The following is a 12,135-nucleotide window of genomic DNA, read 5'->3' on the forward strand; positions in this document are numbered from 1 at the left end:
GATCCAACAAACCAACTGTAAAACGAATTTCTAAGACAATTCGAAAGGTGTGACTACAGGTTGACTGCTAGATAATTCCAAACGTGTTCATCTTGTTAGAGGACTGATAATGAACATGAAATTATATAAGAAAATATCCTTATTTTTTAGAAATACCTATCTGAGTAAGTAGTGGTAAAATTATATGATATCTAGAATTTACCTTAAGATATTTTAGCAAAAAAAAAAAAAAAGGATAAATGAAGCAAATGAGACAGAATTTCAACAATTATTGAATATGGGTGATGGGGTTTGTGGCATCATTCTCTTTGTGTATGATTAAAATATCTCATAGGCCAGGTGTGGTGGTTCACGCCTGTAATCTCAGCAATTTGGGAGGCCAAGGTGGGCAGATCACTTGAGCTCAGGAGTTCAAGACCAGCCTGGAAAACATGGTGAAACCCCATCTCTACCAAAAACACAAAAAATTAGCCAGGCGTGGTGGCGTGTTCCTGTGGTCCCAGCTATTCAAGAGGCTGAAGCAGAAGAATCGCTTGAACCTGGGAGGTGGAGGCTGCAGTGAACCAAGATCGCGCCAGTGCCACTTCACTGCAGCCTGGGCGACAAAGTGAGACCCTCTCAAAATTAAAAAAAGAAAAAAGAGATGAAAAGGGTTTCTAAAAATTTCTCAAAATTAAAAAAAAAATGTGAAACAGTCAGTAAAAGCAATCACAGCCTTCCTCAGCTCCTTGAAGTTATAGAGACAATTATTTGAGCCCCCCTTTGCAACAACAAATGCCTGACATTCACATACAACAATCACAAGCTGGTTTACATATGAGGAAATGCTGTCTCCTCAATTTTACTTCGTGGTGTTACAATCCATTCTGTCAGCAAAAACCTTTCAAAGAGGCAGAAAACTCTTGGGAGGCAGGGTGGGAGGTAAAGAAAAGGAAAGAAATATCGATAAGACAGTGCTGCTACAGTTCCTCTCACAAATGAAATGGAGCCTCGACTGTTTCCCCAGATGACTGAACAGCTTCCAGATTGGCTTAATGTGGGAGCTCAACACATTCTCTCTCACACAAAGGAATTCGAGCTGGCTGCAAGTACAGCTTCTAGAACAGATGTTCTTAACTTGCGGTCGACAGATCCCTGATACAAAATTTTAAATGTGCATGACAGTTTTCTAGAGAGTATTCAGCTTTCTTTGGATTCTCAAAGTGATCCATGTCCCAAAAAGTTAAGAACCACCGATCTTAATTAAAGAGGGTTTGAAAGCAAACTGACTAGATCGAAGCTCTGGCCATGGGTTGTGCAAAGAAAGCTTTTTATTTGAGAACACCTGATACTTTTGGAAATGTTCTTGGATCACAAACAACCTGATTGACAGTCTATCTCCAACAGCCACAAACAAGGCAAACAGTCTAGTCCTGCAGACCATACAGGGTACATCTACAGAGGGTTCTACTTGCATCACCCACACTTACTCCTGTGAAACAACTGTCTTGGGTATGAGAAGTGCCAGGATAGGCCAGGTGAATGGCAGGCTGCCCAACAACCCCAATCCCAAACCAACCTCCCAGGCCATGGGTCCAAGTCCCTGCAGGAAGACGCTAATAGGCAGAACAGGTAGAACATGTAGACACAAACATCTAGTTTATTTTTTCTGACTGTAACCAAAGTCAGCAAAAGAAACAATGAAACTTCAGTGCCCTAGAAATCCTCCTGGATTCAATGACAACACATCAATGGCTGGGCACAGGGTTGGATTCCTTTTATGAAATCATCTCATAATCTCTCATCATCCCAGGACAGGACAGTGCCTCTTGGGACTGCATGAATCTTTAATAGCTACACCACATTTTCTCATCCTTTAAGTTACGACAGACAGGTTCTCTCTCTCCAAGAGCATCAGGTTAGATGCTCTTTCACTCTTACAACCATCAGGTGGAGAGAGGACCATGACATGGTTCATTTAACTGTGGAGTCTGGGATGCTGGATGAAGGCATCTCCAGGCAGGACTGGAGGGTGATTTTGCTAAAGGCTGCTCACTGCTCATTTCACTGCATGCTGCTTTTCTCACTTCGGCTGGGAGTTTGAAGGACCATGTAATCACAGAGAAGATTAGGACTCCCTGTGAAATCAATCACTGCCTTTAGTGATTGTTCCACGATCTGTTCTCCAATAGTGCATGCATTTCTCTTTGAGCTGTATTCACATCAGCGCCGGAGCCTCAGAAAGAATGCGTGTTTACACTCTGTACTCTCCAACGGGTAATATTTATCATAGAAATCTAATACATATTCTTCAGTCTTGAATCCAAACTTCTGGTACAGTAGCATAGCGGGGTTGCTTGCTGAGACGTGAAGGGTTACGTCCTTGCCCATGCAGGTCTGCCAAAAGAGTGGAAAAATACAAGATAAAAATGGAAAGGCCTGAGGGAAAATGAGTAGGTGAAGAAACGCTTTTAAGTGTAGGCAGTTAGTTATGGAAACTGGAGAAATCAGAGACTGAGGCTGAGACATTGCAACACCTAGCAACAGCTGGAAACAGAATGACATTTTGCTGCTGATCAAAACATTCACAAGACCAAGGAAATCGATAGTATTTTGGGCGTTTTTTATTTTTCTTTGAAGCAAAGGGTCAATGGGGATACTACTATTGTCAGCTTTATTATTTATAACTCGCTTACCTTTAAGTATGTCAAACATTTCAATACCCAACACTATGATAACCTTGAATAAATACAGAACAAAATAAATTTTGTTTTTAAAACTAGATGTTATCTTGTACCTCCCCAAAACCTGTAAAAATTCCTTACTAAGCCTGCTAAATTACGTGTACAAACATGAAATATTAAGAATGTAATGATAAAAAACCTGAGGCCCTTGTATAGACCTTCTGAATCCCAAAGTCCACCTTCTGTCTCTCTAAAACTGGCAGAATTAGCTTCTTAGAACTGAGATTTCTATATTCAGCTTTGACCTAATCTTAGGGGAAAAGAGTAACAATCATTCTATCAACACAAGGCAAGTCCTTAGATTATTTAATCAGCTACACAGAGTAAGGTGTCCCAAAAGTCATATCATTTAAGAACTTACTTTTTAATAAAGAAGGCACTGAAATACTGAAGTTGATAGAGTCCTTGAGATTTATAACCCATGGTTCTCTCAGGCCTCTAAGAACTCCTCTGTTGACCGTCATCTGATAGCTACCTGCTTTCTCTGCTTAACTTCCATGTGTATCCATAGGAATTTTTAGGTCAAGAGAGCACTTACTAGTATGCCAGGGACAAGAGCACCTTGTAAATTTTTAAAGCAAATTTTGAGGGGTCATGTTAGTGTTTGCAAGATTGCAAATATACGTGATCTCACCGTGGCCATCATTGAGTATCAGCGACTGTGCGCCACCTATGTTTGGGCCCTCAGGTGTATGGTCTGGCTGGAGGGGAAGATGCCCACCTGCAAAGATGAACCACTCCTCCACTGGCCTCGCAAACACTCAGCAGGGACTGACTCTGTACAGCCCTCATGCTGGGCACCAAGGACACACACACACAAGGACAAAGTACTACTGCTGCCCTGTCTTCAGGCCCTTACCAGTGACAGATAAGGCAGCAAATCCTCTAAGTGCTCTCCTAGGTTAAAAAGACGCATACTGAGAGATCTCAACTCTTGGGTGGGATGGGGCAGAGAAAGGGAGTGCTGTAGAAATAACTGAGAAACTCTCAAGAGAAAACCACCACCCAAAGTAGCACGTATTAATTACTCAGTGAGTGATTTACACAGTCACCGCCTAAGAAGAGAAGGAAAGCAATTTCTAGGAAAATGGTTCTCAAGGTTCCTGCCAACATTTGGGAATTATTAAGCAAGTTTCATTAAAAATTGGAGAAACGGCCGGGCGCGGTGGCTCAAGCCTGTAATCCCAGCACTTTGGGAGGCCGAGACGTGTGGATCACGAGGTCAGGAGATCGAGACCATCCTGGCTAACACGGTGAAACCTCATCTCTACTAAAAAATACAAAAAACTAGCCGGGCGATGTGGCGGACGCCTGTAGTCCCAGCTACTCGGGAGGCTGAGGCAGGAGAAGGGTGTGAACCCGGGAGGCGGAGCTTGCAGTGAGCTGAGATCTGGCCACTGCACTCCGGCCGGGGCGACAGAGCGAGACTCCGTCTCAAAAAAAAAAAAAAAATTGGAGAAACAACTTTTATCATCTTCATCTCCTCTTTAAAAGGAATCTTGCCTGCATAACATATAATCCTCCATACCAAACGGTTTCTAAGTAAAAGTTAACTAAAAAAACTCTAGGGGAAAAAAATCCTTGCATGTTTTTTGATGTTGGTGTATGGTGTGTTTTCTTCAAAGGTGATACAAATATATCAAAGGATGAATTATAATTCAATACTAGAATCAAATCTTAGAAGGTTCATATCAGCCTTATACAGTGATAGTAAAATTAAAAACTATCAGCAATAAAATATGTAGCTAGGCGTGGTGGCTCATGCCCATAATCCTAGCACTTGGGAGGCTGAGGTGGGAGGATTGCTTGAACCCAGGAGTTCAAGTACAGACCAGGCAACACAGTGAGACCCTGTCCCTACAAAAACTCAGCCAGGCATGGTAGTGTGCGCCTGTGGTCCTGGCTACCCAGAAGGCTGAGGCGGGAAAATCACTTGAGCCCAGGAGGTTGAGGCTGCAGTGAGCTATGATTGTGCCACTCCAGCCTGGGTGACAGAATGAGACCGTGTCTCAAAATATATATATAAATTCTTATTGATACAGTTGTGCTAAAATGTTTACAAATATTTTAAAAAATAAAAATAATAGTCCTACCCTCACTTCTCTGAGTTGCGAAGGTGATGATCCTAAGAGCAGTAGCTATTACTAATATGAATAGTCTACCCTAAAGCTCTTGCTTTTGGTGTTTTCTCATTGTATTTACTACACATGTTCACAAACTGGTTTCTATGAAAGCTGGGTCTAAATAATAATCTTATTTTACAGGGTCGGAGATTTTTGTCTGTGTGCTTTGACAACCTCATGAATGCTGTTGACTGGCTTTCTTCACTTGGTTTCCAAGGAAACCATTCCATTGGGCCATGCTGGGAAGGGCTAGCTTAGCTTCATTCCTCCTCCAGGTTGTTCAGGGGAGCCCAGACACAGGTGATAAATCATAAACATAGACAACTTACCTGAATCAGATGATAGATCATGAAAGTTGCAATTCCTGCTCTTCTCCATTCAGGGTGGACAAAGAGAAATGAAATGTAAGCTTCGTTGTATTTCACGTCGGGAACCATGAAGCCAAAGGCAATGATGACTTTCTTATAAAGAACAACAACACTGAAGTCTGGGTACTGCAGACACTCAGACAGGTCAATGCCTAAGAAAAGAAACCATCAGAGACTCAAACCACATGCCTTTGAGAATTAAGGAACACCAAGCTGTTCAGCATGTACATATGGCTACACCTGCATGCTAAAAAAAAAAAAAAAAAAACACCAAAACTGGAGGTAACATAGATACCACACGTCCAGATCATAAAAATAAGAATGAATTTTAGAAAACATTGAAATTAACATAGTATTTTCTAAGTACATATATTAAAAGAAGAGTGGCAGAATAGGGTAGGTAGCAGTGCACAGGTTCAGAATTGGACACAGCTGGCTTTGAACTCACAGCCTCCTCTACCATGTGTGGCTTGGCACATTTCAAAATGTCTCAGAGACTCCGTTCCTGCAATGCGTAACATGAAGAGCACACCTAGACCTGACAGGGTTGAATAAAGATCCCCCCGAGCGTGTTCTATCACATCCTTTACGCCACACACATATAATTTATAAGCTCTTTTGTACAAACGATACCTTTCACAAAAAAATAAGTAAAATATGGTTCTATGCATAATGTATGGAAGGCACCTAACATAAGGGCAGGAAGCAGAAGATGATCCCAGAATGTTACTTTTGGCTCAATATGACTCCCAAAAGAGTGAGTGCAGCTCTGCCACCACATGCACGGTTATGTGATTATGTGACAATAAAGACGACACAGCTCTAATCTTGATGAAATCGTATCTAACACCTGAAAGGTACGTATTATTTCCTTTAGGTTTCAAGGCAGCATGGGAAAGCAGATCCACAAAGAACAGTTTATATTTAGCAATGAAAATGTGTTCCTTTAATTAATGACTTTGGTCTTCAGAGGCAATTTTGTTAAGGCTGATAAAATGACAAATTATACTGGGCCTACCCTTATTCTCAAAGTCTGTGATCAGGGTATTTGGCTTTTAAAAAACACCTTCTGGCTGTACTAACACTCTCTAAGGAACAGCTAAATAAACATAAAGAATTATTAAGCCAAAAACAAAAGTGTCCAAACACGCCCAAGCTACCAGTCTGTGTATCTTTGATAGACATTACCTGGTATCTAAATATATGCAGAAGCAAAACAGGATGAATCTTTTACTCTGGAAGCAGAGACAAACAGGGAAGAGAAACAAACAAAAACACTGTTTATTGCTGGCTTCTTCTAGATTTTAGGAAAATAAGAGGTATTTGTATTTTAGTATTTCTATATTAGCAGAGACAAACTAAATGAAATCATAAATAAAAATCTTAAGGCTATCACATAAACTAATTTTAAAAATTGCTAGAATGGACTGTACAGAAAAATGACCCGCCTGGTTTGGGAGGGGGAACATACCAGGCCAAAAAAACTCCTGACACATGGAGTTGATCGTTGGGATGTGATTTGGCCGCACGTAACAGTAATCGAGAGGCGCGTCGGGCTCCGGCGTCCAGTGAGGGTCACTCCTGTGCAGGTGGGAACGAATCTGTGACAGGAGCTGCAGTTTGGGTGGCTTTGTTTCATAATCACGCCTCCGGTACCACAGAAGATAAACAAATTCAAGTCAAGAAAAATACCTGGTATTATTCCTAGCTTTTTGACTCATGTAAACTCTTTGATCTGCTTGAAACTTTAAAGTAACCTGCACTGTTTTACACGAAGCTGGCTTGATTACAGCTATACTTTTATGTATGAAACCTAAAATTCACTCTGAACATTCATCAGGCTAAAGCCCTCTGTACCCACCAGGGACTGTGCCAGGTGCCTTCATGAACAAAGTGAGGAAACAGAAACAGCATCAGATTCACCCCGAGGAGTCAGACATGAGGATGCATCTCCAGTGCCTTGGAGGCCAGAAGAGGGAACATTCAACTTTGTGGGGCATTTGGGGAACACCAGAGACAAAGTGAGCTTGGAGCAGGCTCATAAACAGCTTCTCACTGCGCCTGCCCAGGAATGTGGTGCTGGCATGGAGGGTGAGGGTGATCATGGAGCTTCAGGGCAGTTGGAGTGCAATGAGTGCAATAATGTGCTCTCATTTACAGTGCCAGACACTGCTGGGACCTCTCTAGCAAGCTCAGCTTCCATTTCATTGCCTGGACAATGAGATTCATTATTGGAAACTGTTTCATATACATCCAGTCTAGATGGAGGCTCAACTGAGACGTCTTTCACATTTTTTCACTTCAGACTACTAAAAATATACAACTTTAGTATTTAAAATAACATAATGAGGGCTGGGCCCAGTGGCTCACGCCTGTGATCCCAGCACTTTGGGAGGCCAAGACGGGCAGATCACTTGAGGTCAGGAGTTCAAGACCAGCTTGGCCAACATGGTGAAACCCTGTCTCTGCTAAAAATACAAAAATTACCTGGGCTTTGTGGTGCATGCCTATAATCCCAGCTACTCAGAAGGCTGAGGCAAGAGAATTCCCTGAACCCCGGAGGTGGAGGTTACAGTGAGCCAAGATTGCACCACTGCACCCCAGCCTGGGTGACAGGGCGAGAGTCTGTCTCAAAAAATAATAATAATAATAAAATAATGATTATGATAATCACAAAGCAATCTTTCAGTTAATTTATTCTTCCTTTTTAAGTTTCTTTCAAAGGACCATGTTCTCTGTAAAAAAGTAGAGTTGAGACAAGCAAAGGACAAAACTGGAGGTGAAGCACAGAACTCAGTCCTTGCCAATGCTGCTCACAGTTTGTGATCTTTATTCTCTCCAACAGGAGAATAGGGCACAGAAACCACAATCATTATCTCTTATGACACACCTGACATCACATCTCTAGTTCTCCATTTACCTGATATAAGGTTTCAAGATCCGAGAGGTATAAGGGCTGACAATACTCTGGTCCACAGCCATATCTTCTGATCCGACCAAGCGATACAAAAACTTGGTGGTCTGGTGTCGAAATCCCTTCCTGGATGGCAAGGAAGTCTATGAGAAAGAAACACTGGTTATACAGAAATAAAATTACTCAGGCCGGGCGTAGTGGCTCACGCCTGCAATCCCAGCACTTTGGGAGGCCAAGGCGGGCAGATCACAAGGTCAGAAGATCGAGACCATCCTGGCTAACACGGTAAAACCTCGTCTCTACTAAAAATACAAAAATTAGCTGGCCGTGGTGGCAGGTGTGCCTGCAGTCCCAGCTACTTGGGAGGCTGAGGCAAGAGAATGGCATGAACCCAGGAGGTGGAGCTTGCAGTGAGCCGAGATCTCGCCACTGCACTCCAGCATGGGCGACAGAGAGAGACTCCGTCTCAAAAAAAAAAAGAAAAAAAAAAGAAACAAAATTACTCTGAGGATTGGTTAATTTCCATATAATTAGTATCGTATTTTTATGTGTCAAAAAGTAGGTCTTTTTGTATTACTTATTTGGAAAGTTCAAACTTCAATACAAAGTTTGTAGACACCTTTGCATAAAACTAGACATAAAAAACTAACCCCAGCTGTTTAAAATCAAAATAGTAATTTTAAAATTACGAAATCATTAAAAAAAATTTTTAACTCATTACAGTGAGAGAGATACAGGATTGAACACTGGATTTCCAGCTTCTCTAGGCTTCACTTTGTCTATATTATGCCTTCAACCCATTCACTAAATATTAACCAGCACTACTATCAAGTAGGTAACACACACGGGTCATATTATATGATCACTCTGTTATCCAAAGAGCCACTGGGGCCAACTACTACTGTATATAGAATTTTTGAAATACATTTCTGATATGGTTTGGCTCTGTGTTCCCAGACAAATCTCATCTTGAATTGTACTCCCTTAATTTCTTTGTGTTGTGGGAGGGGCCTGGTGGGAGATAATTTGAATCATGGGGGCAGTTTCCACCATACTGTTCTCGTGATAGTGAATAAGCCTCACGAGATCTGAGGGTTTATCAGGGGTTTCTGCTTTTGCATCTTCCTCATTTGTTTCTTGCCACTGCACTCTAAGAAGTGTCTTTTGCCTCCTGCCATGATGCTGAGGCCTACCCAGCCATGTGGAACTGTAAGTCCAATTAAACTTCTTTTTCTTTCCAGTCTTGGGTATGTCTTTATCAGCAGCATGAAAACGGACTAATATAATAAATTGGTACCAGGAGTGGGGTGTTGCCAAAAAAATATCTGAAAATGTGGAAATGACTTTGGAACTGGGTATAAGGCAGAGGCTGAAACAGTTTGGAGGGCTCATAAGAAGACAGGAAAATGTGGGAAAGTTTGGAACTTCCTAGAGATTTGTTGAATGGCTTTGACAAAAATGCTGACAGTGATATGAACAATAAGGTCCAGGCTGAGGTGGTCTCAGATAGAGATAAGGAACTTGTTGGGAATTGGAACAAAGGTGACTCTTATTATGTTTTAGCAAAGAGACTGGCGGCATTTTGTCCCTGCCCTAGAGATCTGTGGAACTCTGAATTTGAGAGAGATGATTTAGGGTATCTGGTGGAAGAAATTTCTAAGCAGCAGAGCATTCAAGAGGTGACTTGAAGGACAAGCATGGTGGCTCATGCCTGTAATCCTAGCACTATGGGAGACTGAGGTGGGCGGATCACCTGGGGTCAGGAGTTCAAGACCAGCTTGGCCAACATAGTGAAACCCTGTCTCTACTAAAAATACAAAAATTAGCCGGGCATAGTGGCACACACCTGTAATCCCAGCTACTTGGGAGGCTGAGGCAGGAGAATCACTTGAACCTGGGAGGCAGAGGTTGCAGTGAGCCGAGATCGCACCACTGTACTCCAGCCTGGACAACAGAGCAAGACTCTGTCTCAAAAAAAAAAAAAAAGTGATTTGGGTGCTGTTAAAAGCATCCATTTTAAAAGGGAAACAAGACATGAAAGTTCAGAAAATGTGCAGCCTGACAATGCAATAGAAAAGAAAAACTCATTTTTTGAGGAGAAATTCAAGCTGGCTGCAGAAATTTCCATAAGTAACAAGGAGCCCAATGTTAATCCCCAAGACAATCTCCAGGGCATGCCATAGGTATTCATGGCAGCCCCTCCCATCATAGACCTGGAAGCCTAGAAGGCAGCCTGGGGACTTGCTGCCCTGCACCCCAGCCGCTCCAGTCATTGCTAAAAGGGGCCAAGAAACAGCTCAGCCCATGGTTTCAGAGGGTGCAAGCCTCAAACCTTGGCAGCTTCCACTTCATGTTGAGCCCGAGGGCGCACAGAAGTCAAGAATTGAGGTTTGGGAACCTCCACCTAGATTTCAGAAGATGGATGGATACACCTGGATGCCCAGGCAAAAGTTTGCTGCCGGGGCAGGGTCCTTATAGAAAATCTCTGCTAGGGCAGTGCAGAGCCCTCCACAGAGTCCCTACTGGGGCACTGCCAGTGGAGCTATGAGAAGAGGGCCACTGTCCTCCAGACCCAAGAATGGCAGATCCACCGACAGCTTGCACTGTGCAATTAGAAAAGTTGCAGACACTCAATGCCAGCCCATGAAAGCAGCCAGGGGGAGGGCTATACCCTGCAAAGTCACAGGGGTGGAGCTGCCTAAGACTTTGGGAACCTACCTCTTGCATCAGTGTGACCTGGATGTAAGATAAGGAGTTGAAGGAGATCATTTTAGATCATTTAGAATTTGCCCTGCTGTAATTCAAGCTTGCATGGGCCCTGTAACCCCTTTGTTTTGGCCTCCCATGTAGAACTGCTGTATTTACCCAATACCTGTACCCCTATTGTATCTAGGAAGTAACTAGCTTGCTTTTGATTTTACAGGCTCATAGGCGGAAGGGACTTGCCTTGTCTCAGATAAGACTTGGGACTGTGGACATTTGGGTTACTGCTGAAATGAGTTAAGACTTTGGGGGACTGTTGGGAAGGCATGATTGGTTTTGAAATGTGAAGACATGAGATTTGGAGAGGCCAGGGGTGGAATGATATGGTTTGGCTCTGTGTCTCCACTCAAATCTCATCTTGAATTGTATTCCCATAATTCCCACATGGTGTGGGAAAGACCCGGTGGGAGATAATTTGAATCATGGGGGCAGTTTCCACCATACTGTTCTCATGGTAGTGAATAAGTCTCACGAGATCCGATGGTTTTATCAGGGGTTTCCGCTTTTGCATCTTTCTCATTTTTCTTTTGCCACCACGATGTAAGAAGTGCCTTTTGCCTCCCACCATGATTCTGAGGCCTCCCTAGCCAGGTGGGACTCTAAGTCCAATTAAACTTCTTTTTCTTCCCAATCTCAGGTATGTCTTTATCAGCAGTGTGAAAATAGACTAATATAATCTCTTTTCTAGTGAATATATTCGACAAAAATGGGAGTGATGTAGAATATCATCCCTAAAATAAATTTCAGTAGCACAGAGGTCCTATCAGGGGTTCAGTGAGGAAGAGGTCTCTATTCCCTAGGAAGGTATTCTAACAGACTTGGTGGATTTTATGTATTTCCTTTCAAACCCCAAGAGCTGGACTGGAAATATGTTGTTCTTCAGTGACTGCCGCTCCAGGGCTCTCAGTCATGTACTAACAGAACATGTGCAATTAGGGCTTCATAGCAAAGAAATCAGATGGAAGATTAAAAGGCACATTTATAAAGTTGTTTGCGAAGGGTTGGATGAAGTTTAAAAACCTGAGCTGTTTTTGTAGAATCAGTTTGCTCTTAACCTAGAAAATAACTTTGTTAAAAGAAAAGAGCAAGATTCCTTCCATTATAATTTGCTTTCATACCTTCCCAAACTGGACACCAAAATTTTCAAAGGCCAAGTTTGAATTCTTCCAAGGCTTAAAGTCAGTTTCAAGGTAAAACTGAAAAGTGTGGTATGTAATTTCTAAATACAGCCACTAACAATTCCT

The 12,135-nt window shown here is 42.4% G+C and overlaps 1 protein-coding gene across 4 annotated transcripts in view; it reads right to left on the reverse strand.

Annotated features, from left to right (window-relative positions):
- Nucleotides 1-1,621: 1,621 nt before the first annotated feature.
- KAT14 (lysine acetyltransferase 14) overlaps nt 1,622-12,135 on the reverse strand; it is a 46,327-nt gene continuing 35,813 nt past the window's right edge. For 2 of the 4 annotated variants that reach the window (XR_012419108.1, XR_012419107.1), the window contains exons 7-11: nt 8,135-8,271; nt 6,686-6,861; nt 6,403-6,449; nt 5,176-5,366; nt 1,622-2,376 (exon numbers count right to left, since the gene is read on the reverse strand). Coding sequence is in view for 2 of the 4 variants with exons in the window: in XM_015457764.3 (XP_015313250.1) it covers nt 2,203-2,376; nt 5,176-5,366; nt 6,686-6,861; nt 8,135-8,271 (678 nt within the window). In the remaining 2 variants the exon portion in view is untranslated. The remainder of the gene's footprint in view (nt 2,377-5,175; nt 5,367-6,402; nt 6,450-6,685; nt 6,862-8,134; nt 8,272-12,135) is intronic. The other 2 variants (XM_015457764.3, XM_045362453.3) reach the window with 1 other exon arrangement.

This window comes from Macaca fascicularis, chromosome 10 (assembly GCF_037993035.2).
Source record: "Macaca fascicularis isolate 582-1 chromosome 10, T2T-MFA8v1.1".
NCBI lineage: Eukaryota > Metazoa > Chordata > Mammalia > Primates > Cercopithecidae > Macaca > Macaca fascicularis.